At 43.9% G+C, this 17,129-nt stretch overlaps 1 protein-coding gene across 2 annotated transcripts; it reads left to right on the forward strand.

Annotated features, from left to right (window-relative positions):
- The first annotated feature begins 332 nt into the window (after nucleotides 1–332).
- Nucleotides 333–15,816, forward strand: sh2b2 (SH2B adaptor protein 2). 2 transcript variants are annotated; one of them, XM_010787671.1, is made up of 9 exons: nucleotides 333–531; nucleotides 7,420–8,370; nucleotides 11,258–11,359; nucleotides 11,519–11,610; nucleotides 11,925–12,025; nucleotides 12,105–12,266; nucleotides 12,348–12,550; nucleotides 13,314–13,488; nucleotides 14,757–15,816. In XM_010787671.1, the coding sequence occupies exons 2-9, from the start codon at nucleotides 7,450–7,452 to the stop codon at nucleotides 15,089–15,091; spliced, it is 2,091 nt and encodes a 696-aa protein (XP_010785973.1). In that variant the 5' UTR covers nucleotides 333–531; nucleotides 7,420–7,449; the 3' UTR covers nucleotides 15,092–15,816. The 2 variants fall into 2 exon arrangements, with proteins under 2 accessions (XP_010785973.1, XP_010785974.1); XM_010787672.1 differs by having other exon boundaries at nucleotides 14,743–14,865.
- Nucleotides 15,817–17,129: the final 1,313 nt, after the last annotated feature.

Raw genomic sequence — 17,129 nt, forward strand, 5'->3', positions numbered from 1 at the left:
ACCGTACAGCTCCTCATTTCGAAATGTTCCAAATCATATATGGAACATATTTGTATTGTATGTTTATACCTTTGTTATTTAAGTGCGTCAATCCAGTGAATTACTATGTCAGTTGCCTGCGAGAAAATGACCTAACATTATTTACATGTATTGTAATGGCACTCTCGCCCCTGGACTAAAACAAATCAGCATCTCTTTGTCCCCCAAATGCAAAAAACATCATTGGGCTTCGTATTTGACCAACAACTTGGAGCTTTATTGTGAAAGTATTTACCGGAAGTACCATTTCGTTTGATTGCTTGTGACTTGTGAGTGTGTGTGGACAGCAGAGCCAAAGGTACAGCCGCACAGTGCGTCGAGCTGAGACATGGAGCTGACCGGCTGTGAGCGCAAATAAACCGAGGAGGACACCAGACGAAGAGTGGGAATACAAACCATGATTGATTCTGACTAGGACAAAAACAAATCTTCACATCTAAAGCCAGGACCCCCTCAGAGACAGCAGCGTCATGACACCAGTCCTGCATTGAGGTGAGAGCCGCTGCTGCGTTTTATGTCTTATTTATCGCGTCAGGACCATCCTGACATTAGCGATGAGACATCTTGCAGAGCCTTTTCATGCGCAGGTGTTGTCCGGAGAAAGAGCCGAGCATCGTGATAACAACAACAACAAACCTCCAGGTGCTGAGGATGAGATGGAGGCTGCTGTGTTTTGGTGTTAAACCCGATTCATCCCCACGCACTGTCCGTGATGAATCCTCTGTTAGGAAGCGCATTTGGGATGGCAGAGAACAAGTGCGATCGGCTTGTTTTTAAGGTGTTGAAAACAGAGGCTGTGGGTGGCTTTACAAGGGTCGCGGTGTATAAAGGGGCTTTTCCGAAAATCCGTTTAGTCTCATAGCCTTTAGGGGTTAAAGTCTTGTCATGCACAGGACACTCATGGGCCTGATGTGATGTGAGGCCCGCTCGAGATGATCCAGAGTCAGAGTAACGACTCGTGACTCCCATTCATCTCCTGCTTTCTGGACCTGGAGCTGTGAGCCATTCAGCAGCAGCCCGTTCCCATTCATGAAGTCCATTACGCAGCACAACGATCCACTGTTGGCTTTAAATAGGCTCTCTGGGCCTGCAGTAGGCCTGTTTCTGGCCTGCTATTGACTTTCTCTCATGTATCTTTTTATAGTCTACATGAGACAGTCCGTTAATATGAAGCCTAATAAGAATGATTATAACAGAGTACAGGCCTGCTGTTATAGAGAACATCACATCACTCTTATATGATACTCCTGTCCTGCGTCTCTGGCACTATGTTGTAATAAATGTCTCATTATTTACCTTTGTTATAGAAATATGATAATTTGCTATAGCTGTGCGTTGTATTGTTTGATATATTTAAGCAGCGTCCCTCTAAGATCTAAATATACAATATATAATTCACATCAAGTTGAGTTTTTTAGACAGAATAATAAAAACACCTTACAATAAAATGCAATTTGATAAATGACCACAAAATGTATTCTAGAGGCCTTAAAATCACTGTGATATTCTGACTTTACTCCTCAGTATGATTTTATGACTTATTGGTTCAGGTTAGTATTGACTTCCCTCATTTTTGCCCTATATTGTCTTATATTTGAATATAACCTTTGATGTAAGCAACATCCCTCTAAAGCATTTGATTACATTTTAGATAGTTATTCAGAGCTGACCCCAGGTTTTATATCCTTCATAGCGTGGACAGAATAACAAGGAGATCCTATAATGCAATCCAATATAACATAACAATGTATGTAATAGGCCTTTACATCATATATTTTATTTTGATGGCATAACAGAAGGCAGAATATAAGTCAACAACACCTTTAATTATTGATTTATTAAAAAATGTGAAGTAATGTATCAAGCCTAGTGCGAGGCTTTGCTGGCTTTCCCTAACAAAACAAATATCTAATATGTTTGGAGATTAAACTGGACCCATAGCTTTTGAAGACGTAACCTCTTTTTATTCTCTCTCGCTCTATTTTTCATAAATATGCAACATTATACAGACCAAACAACAAATAACTAATTTGTATTAATACAGTTTGTTATTGGCTATGATTAGTATACAAAATCCAACACCAAGCACAAAGAGTTACGATGTCAGAAAGTGCAAAAAGCCATGTTGCGAGAACCAATCTCGATTATTTTCGGATCTTTTTTATACCAACTCCACTCTGCGTCCACAAATAAAAAAAAACATCTGTTTCAGTAAATGACACTTGATGCTCACACAGGTTGTGCACAGTTTTCCCTCTGCGAGAGGCCTGTGGTCATCTGTGAAATTAGTTAGAGCCGGTGGGTGAGAGACAGGAAATGGAAGTCGGTGACGGAATGTGCATCTCCCACGCGCTGCGTCCTTTATCACTGGCCGCCATATGGAGGCCTGAGCTCACTCAATATTTACATTGTCGCCGCTCGCCAGAGAAACCAGCAGAGAGGGCCTGCTGGTAGAGGACACGCTGATTAATGTATTTAATATCTGCGTGATGAGGCCATGCTACATATATTGGGAAGTGGTCGAAAACCCATCAGCCCACTGGAGAGATTGGGTCAGTTTGTTTTGTGTTCAAGCTTAGGAATCTCCATCCTCTCATCATGTCTGGTTTATTATCACTGGTCCACTCTGTCACACACACAGATAGCTTTAAGCAGCCACACGTATCAATGTCTGGACCAGTGTACTTTCATGATGGAGACAGTCTCCCCTCTGGTGGTCCTGTGTCGCATCAGGACTGATGCAAACTTTCCAGACAACATTAAGGTTGAATCAGGGAGGGGCGAGGTTATCAGGGGTTAGGTCGAAGGTCAGAGACCGGCTGCTCTTAAGTGGACGGATCAAAAAGAGGGGCTCTATCAGTGCTGACCCCTACGTCTGCTCTTCCTCCTGCTAGAACATCTGATCCCCATCAATCATCCACCCTCTCTATCTGAAATGTTCTCCCTTCTGGTTATAAAAAAATCATGTGGCTACATCTCTGCTTTTCCTTCCACTTCCCAAGGTGCTCCACAAAGTTTCTCTCTCTCTCTCTCTCTCTCTCTCGCGCTGTTTCACACACACCCACACTCACACACACACACCTGTCTACTGTAATATCCTCTCTTTTGACATCTTGAGTAGAGGCGCTTTTCTGTCAGGAGATGTCAAAAGAGAGGATATTACAGTAGACAGGTGTGTGTGTGTGTGTGTGTGTGTGTGGGTGTGTGTGTGAAACAGCGCGAGAGAGAGAGAGAGAGAGAGAGAGAGAGAGAGAGAGAAACTTTGTGGAGCACCTTGGGAAGTGNTTGATAATGAAAGTAATTATAATGTAAAGCCCAATTACCAACCTTTTTGCCTCAATCTTCAATGAACTATTATGTTCTTTAAAGAGTTTCCCATAAAAGGGAATATGCCAGCAAATCCTGTGAGATGTTTGAATGATTACTTATATCTAAAGGTTATCAAAATGATTTATTAATGAACCAATTCATCAGCTCTATTTATTATACATTCTTGACATTAATACTTGGATATGCATGCCTATACAAAGAAAACCAACATAAATACCATAGTTTTGTTTTCCTGTTTAACCTTCGTGTGTCTAATTATGTGTACATCTTATATAAGAAGAACATGTTGTTACTGGATTCACATAGCGTTGGAGATGTCCGCACAGATCTGTACTGTACTGAGTGTGCTGCTAGCTGTATGCTGTGCTTTGGAGCGGGCTAATCTTAGAAAACATCGCAGGGCCTAACCTCCCCGGGGCCGGAGCACAACATCACCAATCATCCTCAGAAGCCAATCACCGAAGGCATACTGCTGCCATGAAACTGCAGCATGTGTTTAGATATAACTCTGTTAAACTACATATATGTAGTGTTTATTCCCCTAAGTGCAGGGAGGTATGTGTACACACAGCTTTAAAAATACAAATCTGTGTACATCCGCTATGCTTGGCTACAGCATCACTTCCTCAGTAGCCACAGCACCGCAGTATTAATCAGGAGAATAGTTCAGTCCTGTGAGGCTCCTCAAACTACATAAAGTGAACGTATCTCGCCCGATGTGTTTTGCAGGCTGCATTTGATAGCTTCCCCCCACACAGTAATGTTTCTTCCGTCTCCTTCCTGGTCAGTTTACTGTTACAGACAGAACTCCCAAACATCTGACAGAGATATCAGCCCTGCTCCCCGGGGTAAAGAAGCAGCAGCAGCAGCAGCAGCAGCAGGAGGAGGAGGAAGAGGAGGGGGCACAGGAGTGGTAGATTTTTACAACAGATAGGGAAGAGAAACAGGAGCCTGAAGAATGGAGGTGAATATTGTAACGTTCCCCTTGACATCTCCAATCTTGTTTTATGGTATTTTAAGTCCATCAATGGTCTTAAATACAGAGGGGAGTCGTGGGGATATTAGACTGGACATGGTGCCTCTGCTCCCCCTCGTCCCTTTCTTTACGCTCCCCTTGTCTCCTCCACCTCCACACTCTCACTGATTGTTTTAGCAGCTGGCCTATGGCGCAAAAACAGGCCCCCCTCCAGTGGGGGAAAAATACTCATGTCCTTCACTTATGTCAAATCCATCAAAATCCTACTAACAAAATAATAATAATGACTTACACACCAATGACTTGTGAGTTGAGATGGACTTGAACATTTTAAAGTGAAAATACTTGATACTTTCGGGACTCAACTTGTGAGTTGACTTATAATCTAATTAACTAAACTTATATAGTGATGTCACACCTGCACTTTTTGTTTCTGCAGGTTTTAAACAAAACAAAGTATCCCAGAGTAACTAGTTCTGTGGTAAAATGTCCCCTGTGACACACACACACACACAAATAAATCATTTCTTAATTTTTTGAACTGTTAGATTGTGGCATTTTGCTGCTGTTGTTGATATGTATTTCAATATCTGTTTTTGAAATATGGAATTAGTTACTTTCCAGCACTGCCCTCTCCATAGACCCAGACATTATTTAGTTTATTCCATCTGCAGTATGTATTCTGCTTCAGCGTGCTGAGCCTCAGAAAACCTTAATGCTGTCCACTTCCTCCAGCGACTCAGGGCTTAGGTTTCATGCTGACTCTCTCTCTGTGTGTGTGTGTGTGTGTGTGTGTGTGTGTGTGTGTGTGTGTGTGTGTGTGTGTGTGTGTGTGTGTGTGTGTGTGTGTGTGTGTGTGTGTGTGTGTGTGTTGTTAGTTCAGTTTTCTAGAGAGACACATCCTCATCTTTGCGGAAGGACGGTAGTTTTGATAAATACACCTCACTGGGTTGTTGTTTTTCTGCTGAATGAGTGGAAAGAGGGCCCAGTGCAGGTTTTAAATAGCTGAATGGGTATTAACTTCCTCTCAGGCAACACACACACGCACGCACTTCACACTTTAGCTTTGGTGTGGCTTGGAGGAACAAAGAGATGGATGTCTGGAGTCATTGATTCATAAATGAAATGAAGCTGGAAAGTGATTTTAATTGTATCTCTGTACCACTTTCTCATAATTTTTTTTAGAATTAATCTTTTAATAACACATTTTGGGTAGCCAGGTTTTAAAATATCCTATTAGCTGATGTTTCTCTTTTCTTTTTGGTTATACATTAGTATAAAACAGATGTTAATAAGTTATCTGTACATGGATTATGGTCCAGACATCCTCTGCAGCTTTTCTACTTTTGGGAACCCAAATGTTAATTATTTTCAATGGTAAATTATTTATTCGCCATTAATTAAGTTTAACATCAGTTTAACAACTACATTTTCTAAATGTCGTATCTTTCTTTCTTCTTGAGTTATTTCTGTCACAAGATGTTATGAAAGCGCTCCTGACCCGGGACCATTGGCTGTGATTCCGCCTTGAAAACAAACCAAAACACAGTGCCAATCCAAACAGCTTCATTTGAGACCCCCGACCACCCACTTCTGCACACTAGTTGAACTTAAATTGAGCTAAATGACCACAGTTTGGCACATTTAGATTCCCCTGGGACATACACACAGATAAGGGAGACATTTACTTTGTTGGCTTATTATTCTGTAGTCCCACCCTATCCTTTTCTTTACTTTCGAGTGTCTCTATCCATCGTTCCTCTGAAATTCTGACACCAGGTGGCCACATCCAGGAGTTTCTCTCAAAGAGCTGACACTCCTGTTTACTTCCCCTCATCATTATCCTCTCTCTGATCTTGCATGATGTTGTTTCAGATCTGCAATAGATTTAAAGAAAAGGAACTGAAACAAAGATATTGGCTTGTAGTTAAAAGTGTGTGTCAGACTTAATTCCAGTACAGAGTTATTTTCACTAATCCTGAAACTAGGGCCCACATGGATGCTTTTTGAAAATCACAATAACGCTGCGTGCAGGAGTAATTCCAGGAACCACTGCAGTGCAAATGTATGCATGATTTGGTTTCAGAGTGCAGGAAGCAAACATTTGAGCGCATATTGTGAGCGAACTGCCAAGAGCAGCACGAGCAGCTCTGAGAATAAGCTCCCACAGCTTGAGGAGTGTTTGCCATCAACCGTGCGTATGTCACTGCCTGCCCACTCAGACAATATATTTTATCTCCGCGATTTACAGACAACAATAATCAAAGCAACATGTGGTTGATTGTGCAACGACATCCACAGATGCTGCATTAGTCACTGATGTGTTGAGGCACAGAAAGAGAGAGATGAGAGGGGTTAAAACTGGCCTTGGATGTTGCTACTGACACAATGGTGGTGAGCACAGAGAGAGAGAAGAGTGTTATCAGTGCTGTGATGTGGTGTGGCACTGATCTGCCAGAGAAGGCTGAGTCATACTCACACGCACGCACGCACGCACGCACACACGCACACACGCACACATGGTGGGGAGCAGAGGAATGTATGGATGATTTGGCGATAGTAACTTCAAAAAAAAAAAACTCAAAAAAACAGAGAGTGAGATGGAAAAGCAAAATGCGCTGTATGGTCAGTACGTGTTGAATCTGAGTTGCTGTCAACCTGCTCCGACAGAACTCAATTCAGACAATCCCAGTGCTTGTCCGAAACTATCAATTGGTAAGTGATGGAGACTCTAGCTTTCTGGATTCCTGTTCACTTCTTTTGAAAAGCGGATTTCCAACCTTCAATCACATCTTCAACTGTCCGAGACTCTGGACTCTGGATGCTGACAAACAGTGCTACTGAGGACAATGAGGTCATCAGAAATGTTTATAATGATCATAAAGACAAACATGCTGGTTCAGCAGTCTGCTTCATTCACACATCTTTTATTCTTTGCAGCATCACACATGCAGGCCGATCCACATGTGTGGTACGTCTGATCCAGAGCCAGGAGTTGCACACATACATACACACACACGCTGAAGTATTTCACTTGAATCCACACTGACTCTGCTCTTCTTCCTCCTCTGTAGCCTCTCCTCGTGGGTTGGCATGGCCCAGCGATGAACGGAGCGGTGGTGCCCGGTAGCCCGGAGCTCTCCTCCTCGTGCCCGCTGCCAGACTGGCGAGAGTTCTGTGAGCTCCATGCCAGAGCCTCTGCTGCAGACTTCGCCGACAAGTTCCAACGCTTCCTGTTGGAAAACCCGATCTACGACTCGCCTGGTGCCGATGCCAGCTTCTCACAGCACTTTGCCCACCACTTCCTGGAGTGCTTCTCTGCCGCACTGACCCAGGCCCGGGAGAACCAGGCGTCCTCGCCGGGAGAGGACGGCTCCAACACAGCGCCCAAGTACAGCATTGTTCCTTTCCTGGGAATCCAGGGCTGTCCGCTGTCCTATGGTCACGACATTTATCAGAGACGCAAGGACGCGGGGGCTTCAAGTGAATCCCTGGACAGCATGGACAGCGGAGGGGGAGGGATAGACGGGGCAGGCAGTGCCAGCGCCTCCCGAGGCCCCCAGTCCACCCACAAGGTGTCCGCTCTGGGACAGTCCCGCAGCTCAGAGGATGTGTCGGTCAGTCACCCAAAAGCTCGCTTCAAGAAAGGATTCTCCCTGAGGAACATGAGCCTGTGTGTGGTGGATGGGGTGAAGGAGATGTGGCACAGACGAGCCTCCCCTGAACCTGAAGGACCCTCTGTAGTTAGAAGGGCCAACGGGGGAGTAATGGGAGCAGCAGGAGGGGGAGTGGAGGCTGCGGGGGGAGAGAAGTGGTCCAATAAGCTGCGGCTTCCCAGAGGCTCCCAGGGCCACAAGGCTGAGATGCTGGAGATCCAGAGGGAGGGAGCGCTGAGGTTCATGGTGGCCGACGACACAAACTGTATGGGGGCTGCACAGTGGCAGAAGTGCCGCCTCCTGCTGAGGAAGACGAGGAGGGAGGAAGGAGGCGAGAAGTTCCTGCTGGAGTTCTACGTGCCACCCAAGGTACACAAACACATGCAGACATGAAAAACAATTAGGCAGAAAAACATGGATCATTAGATTAGATGTTTATTAGGGGATTTGTCCAAAGAAACATGTATAGTAAACCCTAAATAGTGATTGAAAAAAAAAAATATTTCATGAAAATAATTATGAGTTGTAGCCCTCCTTGAATCCCAGAAACAAATCCAGCTTGATCCAACCCTTCTGACCCCAAGTGAAGTGGAACCGCTCTCAGAAACTGTCACGTGGATTCATGCACACGCCGCTTTTTTCTTTATGGGATTTCCAGATCATTTCCCCTGACCTTAAGAAGGCCATGAGGCTGTGCAGCTGGGTGTGTGTGAATCTGCCACTGTCCTTTGATCATAGCTGGTGGGAATGTGGTGATAAGCCTGCTGAGAGGGGGAGAGGGGTAAGGACAGGTGGGAGGAAGCCGGGGTGAAGGAGATGGGGGAGTGACCAGAGACTGCCATAGACAGACAGACACAGAGAGAGAGAGAGAGAGCGAGAGGAAGCTCTTACATTGATTTCTGTGAAAGGGAAGCGGATAGAAAAGATTCCCCCTGCATGTGCAAAAAATAAATATTGATTGGTTCCTCATCTTAGCCTAACAGTCTACAGTGACAAACTGAAAATAGGGACGAATATAGTGAGCCATTAAAAAGCTCTGCCAAACTCAGAGAGGAAGCCACAAGGGGAACATGTAAAATGAAACTTAATAATTGTGCTTCAGCAGTTTCGTCTGTTATGTTCTATTAAAATTCACACATGGGACAATGATTATGAACTGAGATTAGGAGAAACTTCAGAGCGGTTACAGCTGAAGTGACACATTAATTAAACACACACATCTCCACAGGCCTGCCCTGCAGACTCTCTGACTTGTTTTATCACTGCCGTCTTATTCAGGTCTTACAAATCATAACAGTGCTGAGTCAACAGTGTCGGAAAGATAAACCGGCTCATAAAATCTCGCTGCTGGCCGACTGGCTGTGGCTCCATCCCTGTCAGTGCCATCAATCTGTGGCCGCCCGCTGTGGAGCACACTGCAGCACGCTAACTGTCTGCATTATGACACAGCAACAGGGACGACCCACTCTCTACACACCAGCCAGAGCAACATGCAATAACTAAAGGGTAAAAGTAGCTGCAGCACATCAAAAAGGACACATTTTTACTTGCCTTACATAAAAGCAATGTTTTTGCGACAGCACAAATTAAATAAAAACCCATTACTTTGGAAGTTCAGATAATCAAAGACAAAAAAAAATCACGAAGGTCGCTTGGTTTTTACTGAATGCTAAGTGCTCGTGCCATGAGCTAGTAGGCTAAAGCTTTTTTTTTCAGATTATAAAAAAACATTAAATGTCCACGACCACCCTGGCTTTATTGGAATGAATGGGACAATTTCTCTAAAGATGGTTTGAAGTCCCAACATTATACCAATTCAGAAAGAAATCATTTATATGCCCAAAATAAATCCAACAAAACTCTCCTGGCTCTCATGTGGTTTGAGTTGCTGCCTTCATTTCCTGTAAGGCTGTTACTGCTGTATGGTTGAGCACATGTTCAACGCTTAGACGCTTAATTTGGTTTGTACCATGTTCAACATTTGAACAGACGTTCACACTGAAAAAGGGTTTGTGCTATCTGCAGTAGAGACGTACAGGAAATGGTCAACAGGAAGTGATTTTTAACATCTGATCCAAATTGAGGAATGGTGGGTGTGGATGGCTGCCAGCTGCACAGCAGATCAAGAGGAGAGCCGTGTTGCTCCAGACAGATCAGCTGATAAAGCTCTGCCAGACCATCAGTCAGCCTCCTTCTCGCTCTGCCTCTCCTGACACACACACACACACACACACACACACACACACACACACACACACACACACACACACACACACACACACACACACACACACACACACACACACACTCATTGGATCTGTTGAGATTATGGCATGGGTCCAACTCTCCGCAGAGGGCAATCTGAGGCCAGGATGTTTTCTGTGTTAAGCCGCTTGTAAACTCTTATGTTTATTACGGTCACTCAGCAGGAATAATTGCTGAGAAACGCATAGAAAAATAAGAGACTGCATTAAATCTGAGTTGTTGAGTCGTTTTTGCAGATTGGGAAATCTTTTGTAAACTCTTCCCTTCTATTTTTAATGTTTGCCTATTTTCGTTAGAATTTTATCTCAGGAAACAGTTAATTGCTGCTAGGGTTGTACCGATGTTTCAGACTTCATGTTGCCCCTTAATTATCGCTTTAGAGTCAGGAGAAGTTGGGTGTGTTTCACACTAAACATAGAGGCTGCAGTGAAACTATTTTAACCTGTACCCCTAATTAAAAGCTTTGTAGAAAAATATAAAGTTTCTCCTTTACAAGTGACGCAGCTACCTCCTACAGGATGTAATGAAGGTTTTAATTTAACTTTGGACCGTCCTTAAATACTTATCTTGGTTTTGAAGGAAATACGCAGATGGAAATTACAGTATCACCCAGGGAGTAATGCATTTTCTTTTAGATTTGTTGCCACATAAACAACAACAACTTACTGTGATATGCAATCACAGGCAGTGCTTGTTTACTGTCTGATCTCTAAAGCAGTTGCTCCCAATCTATTTTGCTTATGAAACCTTTAAACATCTTTAAATGTTAATTTTATAAAAGTTTAAAGTTTTACATTTAAAATGTCATAACTAAATAAGCAACAGTCAAAGATACAGTAAGGCAGCATCAGATTTGAACATGCAGATTCAAAATTAAACATACCGTCGAACCCTATAGATCTTCCCTCTGGTTATTAACCATTAGAAAAAACATAAATGTTGGTTAAATGTAAACTTTTATATCCTTTGTGTGTCTGCATGTTAACTTCAGTCCTCAAAGCCCAAAGTCAGCATCCCTCTGTCGGCCATCGTGGAGGTGAGGACCACCATGCCTCTGGAGATGCCTGACAAGGACAACACTTTCGTCCTTAAGGTAAAACCCAAACCCAGTGCACCATCCAGAATATGACACTAAACATGTTGTTGGAAAAAGTGTTACCCCGTACCCTGGCTGAGTTAACATTGGATCTGTACCCTGATGTGGTCCTTTGAACAGAGCTCAGTGTGTGATCGTGTTTGGCTGCCTCAACAGGTGGAAAACGGGGGAGAGTACATCCTGGAAACCATAGACTCCCTGCAGAAAAACTCCTGGGTTGCTGACATCCAGGACTGCATAGACCCCGGGTAAGCCACCAGATAAATATTTGCTGTTGGCTGAAGATGGAGGGAAGACAGGAATGAAGGGTGGATGGGAGAGGGAAAACACACAGTCATTAATCATCAAATTAGTGGACTTTTTGACTGCTTGCTTTAGCACAAACATGGGGAAGCTCGCACCACTAACATTCCTCCTCAGTTTCCTGAGTTGGTTCAGGACGTAAACAAAAAGATTATTTGTGTTTGTAGGATGTGGATGAGTGTTGGGGTCGTGTATTAGAACACGTGTGTGCATGTGTTTATGTTCTTGCGGTTCTCCTGACCTGCCTGCTTGTGTACAGTGACAGCGGCGATGACATCGAGCTGGCATCCTGTCCTCATGGTCAAGCCTCCAAAGACTGCTCTATGGTGTCCTCCTGCAGCTGTGAGCTGCTCTCTGAGGGTGAGCAAATACTCTTTTCTGCAGCACATGTAACGATCCACGTACATTTGTTGTAAATATAATTAAAACATTTGCTTAGGTGTGTATCGAGCTCCGGAGAGGCCGTGTCCTACAGCAGCGGAGCATTACAGTGCCCCCTCGGTCCGTTGCAGGGAACCCCCCTTCACACAGCACCCGTCCCACATGCCTTTGGAGCGCTTCCTCCAGTCCCCGGAGGCTCAGAGCTCCAACTCTTCTGCAGGTAACACAGACACTCAATCCAAGCATAAGAATCCTTAGAAACAAACAGAAAAAGACAATACGTTGATTTGTTCTGACTCAGGTGGCAGTGAAGGAGCTAAAGAGTCGGACGGGGATGCCAGCCTGTCGAGTTACCCATGGTTCCACGGTACACTGTCCCGTGTGCGCGCGGCTCAGCTGGTGCTGGCAGGCGGGGCCAGGAGCCACGGGCTCTTTGTGATTCGTCAGAGCGAGACGAGGCCGGGGGAGTACGTCCTCACCTTCAACTTTCAGGGCAAAGCCAAGGTGAGACAACTATACAGCAGAGAAATGGCAATATGTAATATATTTGAGAAGAAAGAGGGGGATATAAATGTAGTTTATCAGGTTGAACAGTTTTGTACGGATATATATTCAATGTAGTTCAGAAAACACGAAAATCAAAAAGAAATGGCTTTGCTATGCTGCCTGAGTAAAAATGTCGTTCTTCATTTTGCTTCTTTTGTCTGACCTACAGTAAACAAATTGTTTTAAATGATATTAATTAAGAAGGAGGAATCTGACATTCTATCCAACAATTTTGTTGTTTTTTTGTCAAAACAAACCAAAAAATCAGTTATCCAAATTGTAATTGATGATTTTTATCTTATTGAAATAATGAAATAACATTCATCTCACCTCCCTGCTGCAGTTAAATTAACTCAATGCCTATGCTTGTGACATGTTGGGTTGCACCACAGCAGCTAGTAGCAGCCAGAGTTGTTCTGGCCCTGGAAAAGATGCAGTAATGTTTTGTGTTCTCTTATGTAATACTATCCCTGAACATCACATCCTGCCAGCCGGTAGTGTTGAGGAAGTGTCAGCTGCCGCCTCTTCCTCTGGTGTCAGCCTTGGCATTCGCTCTGTTCCCACAGCGAGACTCCTCAGATAATGACCTCTATCTGTTTCTCACACAGCACTTCTCTGTCTTTTTGTTGTCTCTTTTTTTACGCTTTTATTTACCATCTATCTCTCCCTCCTCCATACTTTCCCTCACTTGTTAACGTCCTGTCTTCCTCCTCTCTTCCAGCATTTGCGTTTGTCGGTGAATGAGAACGGGCAGTGCCATGTCCACCACTTGTGGTTCCACACCGTGTCGGACATGCTGAGACATTTCCACGCCCACCCCATCCCCCTTGAGTCCGGAGGCTCTGCTGACATCACACTACGCTCCTATGTGCAAGTGCAGCGAAGCTCTTCAACAGGTAAACAACACATAAACGAAAACTGCTCACACACCACCTCACACAAGCTTTGACTACAATGAACTGAAGAGGCCGTACATGTTGATTTGACCAATTATTCCATATATTCCTATTAAAAGCTTAAATAGTGGTATATTTTATATCAGGTTTGCTGGAAAGGTCAGTACATTCAGACCACTATAAGTGAAGGGCTCTGGACACACAATACAGGTGTTTTTAAATATTCTGGATGATGAGGCGTACTTTTACTCATTTCAGTACACTCAAGGGTTTTTGTTGCTACAGCCTCAATTGGTGTGGAAAGTGATTAGTCATTAACCATTTATGTTCCAATCAGTTTGAATACAACATATACAATTATTCTGAAATGGGCCATTGTACAGGATAAGTACTTCAAAAACGTTTTGATGCTAATAATTTTGTACTGCTACACAAGCCAACATCTTAATGAGGATATATATTTGCAATAGAGTTTTTTTTAAACAATCTGAATGATTTGTCCACCACTGTTAAAAAAAATGGTCATGTTGGAAATCATTTTCGTGGCTTCAAAAAAGTGTCTCAGATTGACAATCACTTCTCAAGATCAAAAGGATAATGGAGGAGGGTAAGACACTTCCAAAAAGTTAAGTGTGTTGATGAATAGCTGAGGATTGTCCCTTTAGCTGGAAGATTCAGAGTTAAACTCACTACACCAGCCCCCCCCCCCCCTCTCCTACTAGCCCTGCTCCTGCCCTCTGCTCTGTCCTACTAGCCCTGCTCCTGCCCTCTGCTCTGCTGGCATGGGATGAATGCCCTCCTGTACAGGAGAGTGAGGGGGCGATTATACCACAGGAGTTTTGCATGCAGGCCGAGTCTCCGGCCCCAACACACCCTGCTGGTCACAAAGAGGCCCTCTGTTTCCCCAACGCTGGACCCACACACTCATGCACTCCCTACCCTATACATACTTACATAGAGCGAGGGTTTGATTCAGGGCGTAAAAGACTTCACTGATACACTGGTCAGGCATGTCTTTGGCACCAGTGTGGTCGGTGTTATTGCCCACCAAGAGAAAGCATAATAAAGGAGGCCCACACTGCCTGTGTTTACATGCTCTATGAAGGAGCCTTAAGATGGCAGCTTTTCAGTATAAACCAACAATTATCAGCCGAATGGATTCATCTGTTATAATATATCTTATTGTGGCACTGTACTGCCTCTTCAAATTGATTTGATTTCAATTGAATTATATACGTATTTTTTCTCCCTCTGGCAACCTTCTACAGATGTGTCTCTCCCTCCCGTCCTGACCCCAACCAGGGAGACAGGCTGCCGGACTGATTCTGCCCACACTCCTCTCCACATTTCTGGGATCACAGCGCCTGCAGGGCCCCCTCCTGATGCCCCGCTCTCCTCGAGCACCTCCTCCTCACCCACCACCCTCCCCTCCCTCTCCCGCAGTGACCCGGGTACTGGAGGAGGGGTAGGAGGAGGGTTACAGAGCCGGAGCAACAGCTCTGAGCGCCTGCTGGAGGCCTCTAGCGGAGCGTCCGAGGACTACCACGACGCTGACGGGACCCGCAGGGCCCGGGCGGTGGAGAACCAGTACTCTTTTTACTAAACGACCCGGGGTGGGTTTAGTTATGTATCGGAGATGACATGGGGCGCTCTGCTGATGATGAAAACGTTCCATATCACTGGATCACCCATCGTTTTGTTTGTTTGTTTTAGTTTCAAGGCAATTTCCTGTGTCTCTGATTTAGGAAGGGTGGTGAGATTATGTTGAGCAGAAAGATGAGTGTAGGCGGAGAGAGCAATAGGAAGTCTTCAAGTGGAGTCATATGGCTTTGATTCATTTCTGCTGACCACTTCCTGTTCACCCTTACCCACAGTTCCCTGGGAGCAGAGCCTGTGTCACCCCCCTAGTGAAGGATTGAGGGTTTGCAATGACCCTGAAGAAACACCCCCTCCCCTCAGAGCCCCGAGAGCATCCTTTAATGTTTTTAAAGCTGCTTTGAGTCTATCCCGGATATCCTCACTGTCCCCGCAGGGTTTCCCTAGAAAGTCCTGCCCTGGGTCTCTGCAATCATGGGCGTGTTAGCGTTAGCTCGGACATGTTTTTCTTCAAACGTCTACAGCCTAAAGGGTCTTAGTGCCTGACAATTACCTTGGACTTGAATAGACTGTTGGTCATAGCGTTTGCCATCTCACATAAACTCAAAAACCCCAAAATGTTACGCTGGTAATTACAATATCTTCAGTTTCTGCTAAAACACACTGATCATGCATATCTCATCATAATGAATTGGCTTTGTTTCTCACAGTTTCATTAATGGCTGCAACACATACACACACACACAGGTGGTCATATGTTGTGTTACATATCACTTTAGAAACACTGAAATGGTACATGGACACATGTTCAGTTTGTATGAATACGGCCGGGTGGCTTACATTTTGCCGTCATACAGGGTTATTTGTATAAGAGTGTGTGATGGTGTATTAGAGCTCAAATATTTGTAATGATCGGTGTGCTGCAGTAGTGTTTCTAAAACATGGTTTTCGAGGTCCCTCCATCTGATGCTGGTTCTGTATTCAAGCTTATCATATCAATAACCTGTAGATTAGATATGCTGTTAATATAGGAGTTCACTTGAAGTAATGCCTTGAAGATATTATTATTATACCAAATCCAGCATTTATTGGACGGACCGGGGACTCGCTTTTTAGAGAGGCGGCAGTATTTGGTACTGTTAGTGCGGCCTGGTGTGGACAGGCAGTAAGTTAGGGGTAGTAGATGGCCATGTTTGAATGGGAAGATGTGATGTTGTTGCTTTACTTTTTGCTGACAGAGTGATGGGCTTGTTGAGTAATTAACTCGTAAGAAAAACACAACAAAATACTCATGTTACTGTAAAAATGTACATCACAGACATTCGCTACAACACAATATCAGTCCAAATACCTTCTTAAAGGACATGTTTGACATTTTGGAAATGCATTGCCCAGAGCTAAATAAGAAAATGGTTACCACTTTCATGTTCAGTGGAGTGGTATTAATCCTTTGATCCAACCCAGGGATGTACTTCCCACAATGTCAAACCTCTGGTGAGGCACACCTTACAAAATGAATAGAGAGCAGCCAGATTTCAGATACTGTACTTCACACATATGCAAACTTTTGTTCGGAAAGAATAAACATATCAAGAGTCAACATTGGGCTTTTCAAGCACGGCCATTTAGCTTCAATGGTGACGTTTAAATTTCAGTCGAGGAGAGAACGGAGCAGTTCATGTGCCAATTTGAATCCTATTTTTGAAACATATTTATTCCTCAGCTGTTGTAAATTACATTTTTCCTATCGAGTCTTATTTATGTACAATTGATTGATTCTTCTTGATGAAACATCCTCAGTGGAGCCCATCTCACAGATTGCTCATGCCTCCCTTTTATTTTCTTAACACTTCTTAAGCTACATTTTCTGTCGTCTGACTGAGTTTTGAAGAGTCTGTGCAATTTTGTACAAAGTGATGTACTTGACATACTACTTTATATTTCTGTGAATAAAATGTGAAGAAATGTTTTTCCTGCGGTTATTCAACACACGTCACCGACAGCATGACATACGGCTTAAACAAGTTGAAGAGTTTGGTGTTTCA

This window comes from Notothenia coriiceps, unplaced genomic scaffold (assembly GCF_000735185.1).
Source record: "Notothenia coriiceps isolate Sejong01 unplaced genomic scaffold, NC01 NC01_scaffold00031048, whole genome shotgun sequence".
NCBI classification, from domain to species: Eukaryota; Metazoa; Chordata; class Actinopteri; order Perciformes; family Nototheniidae; genus Notothenia; species Notothenia coriiceps.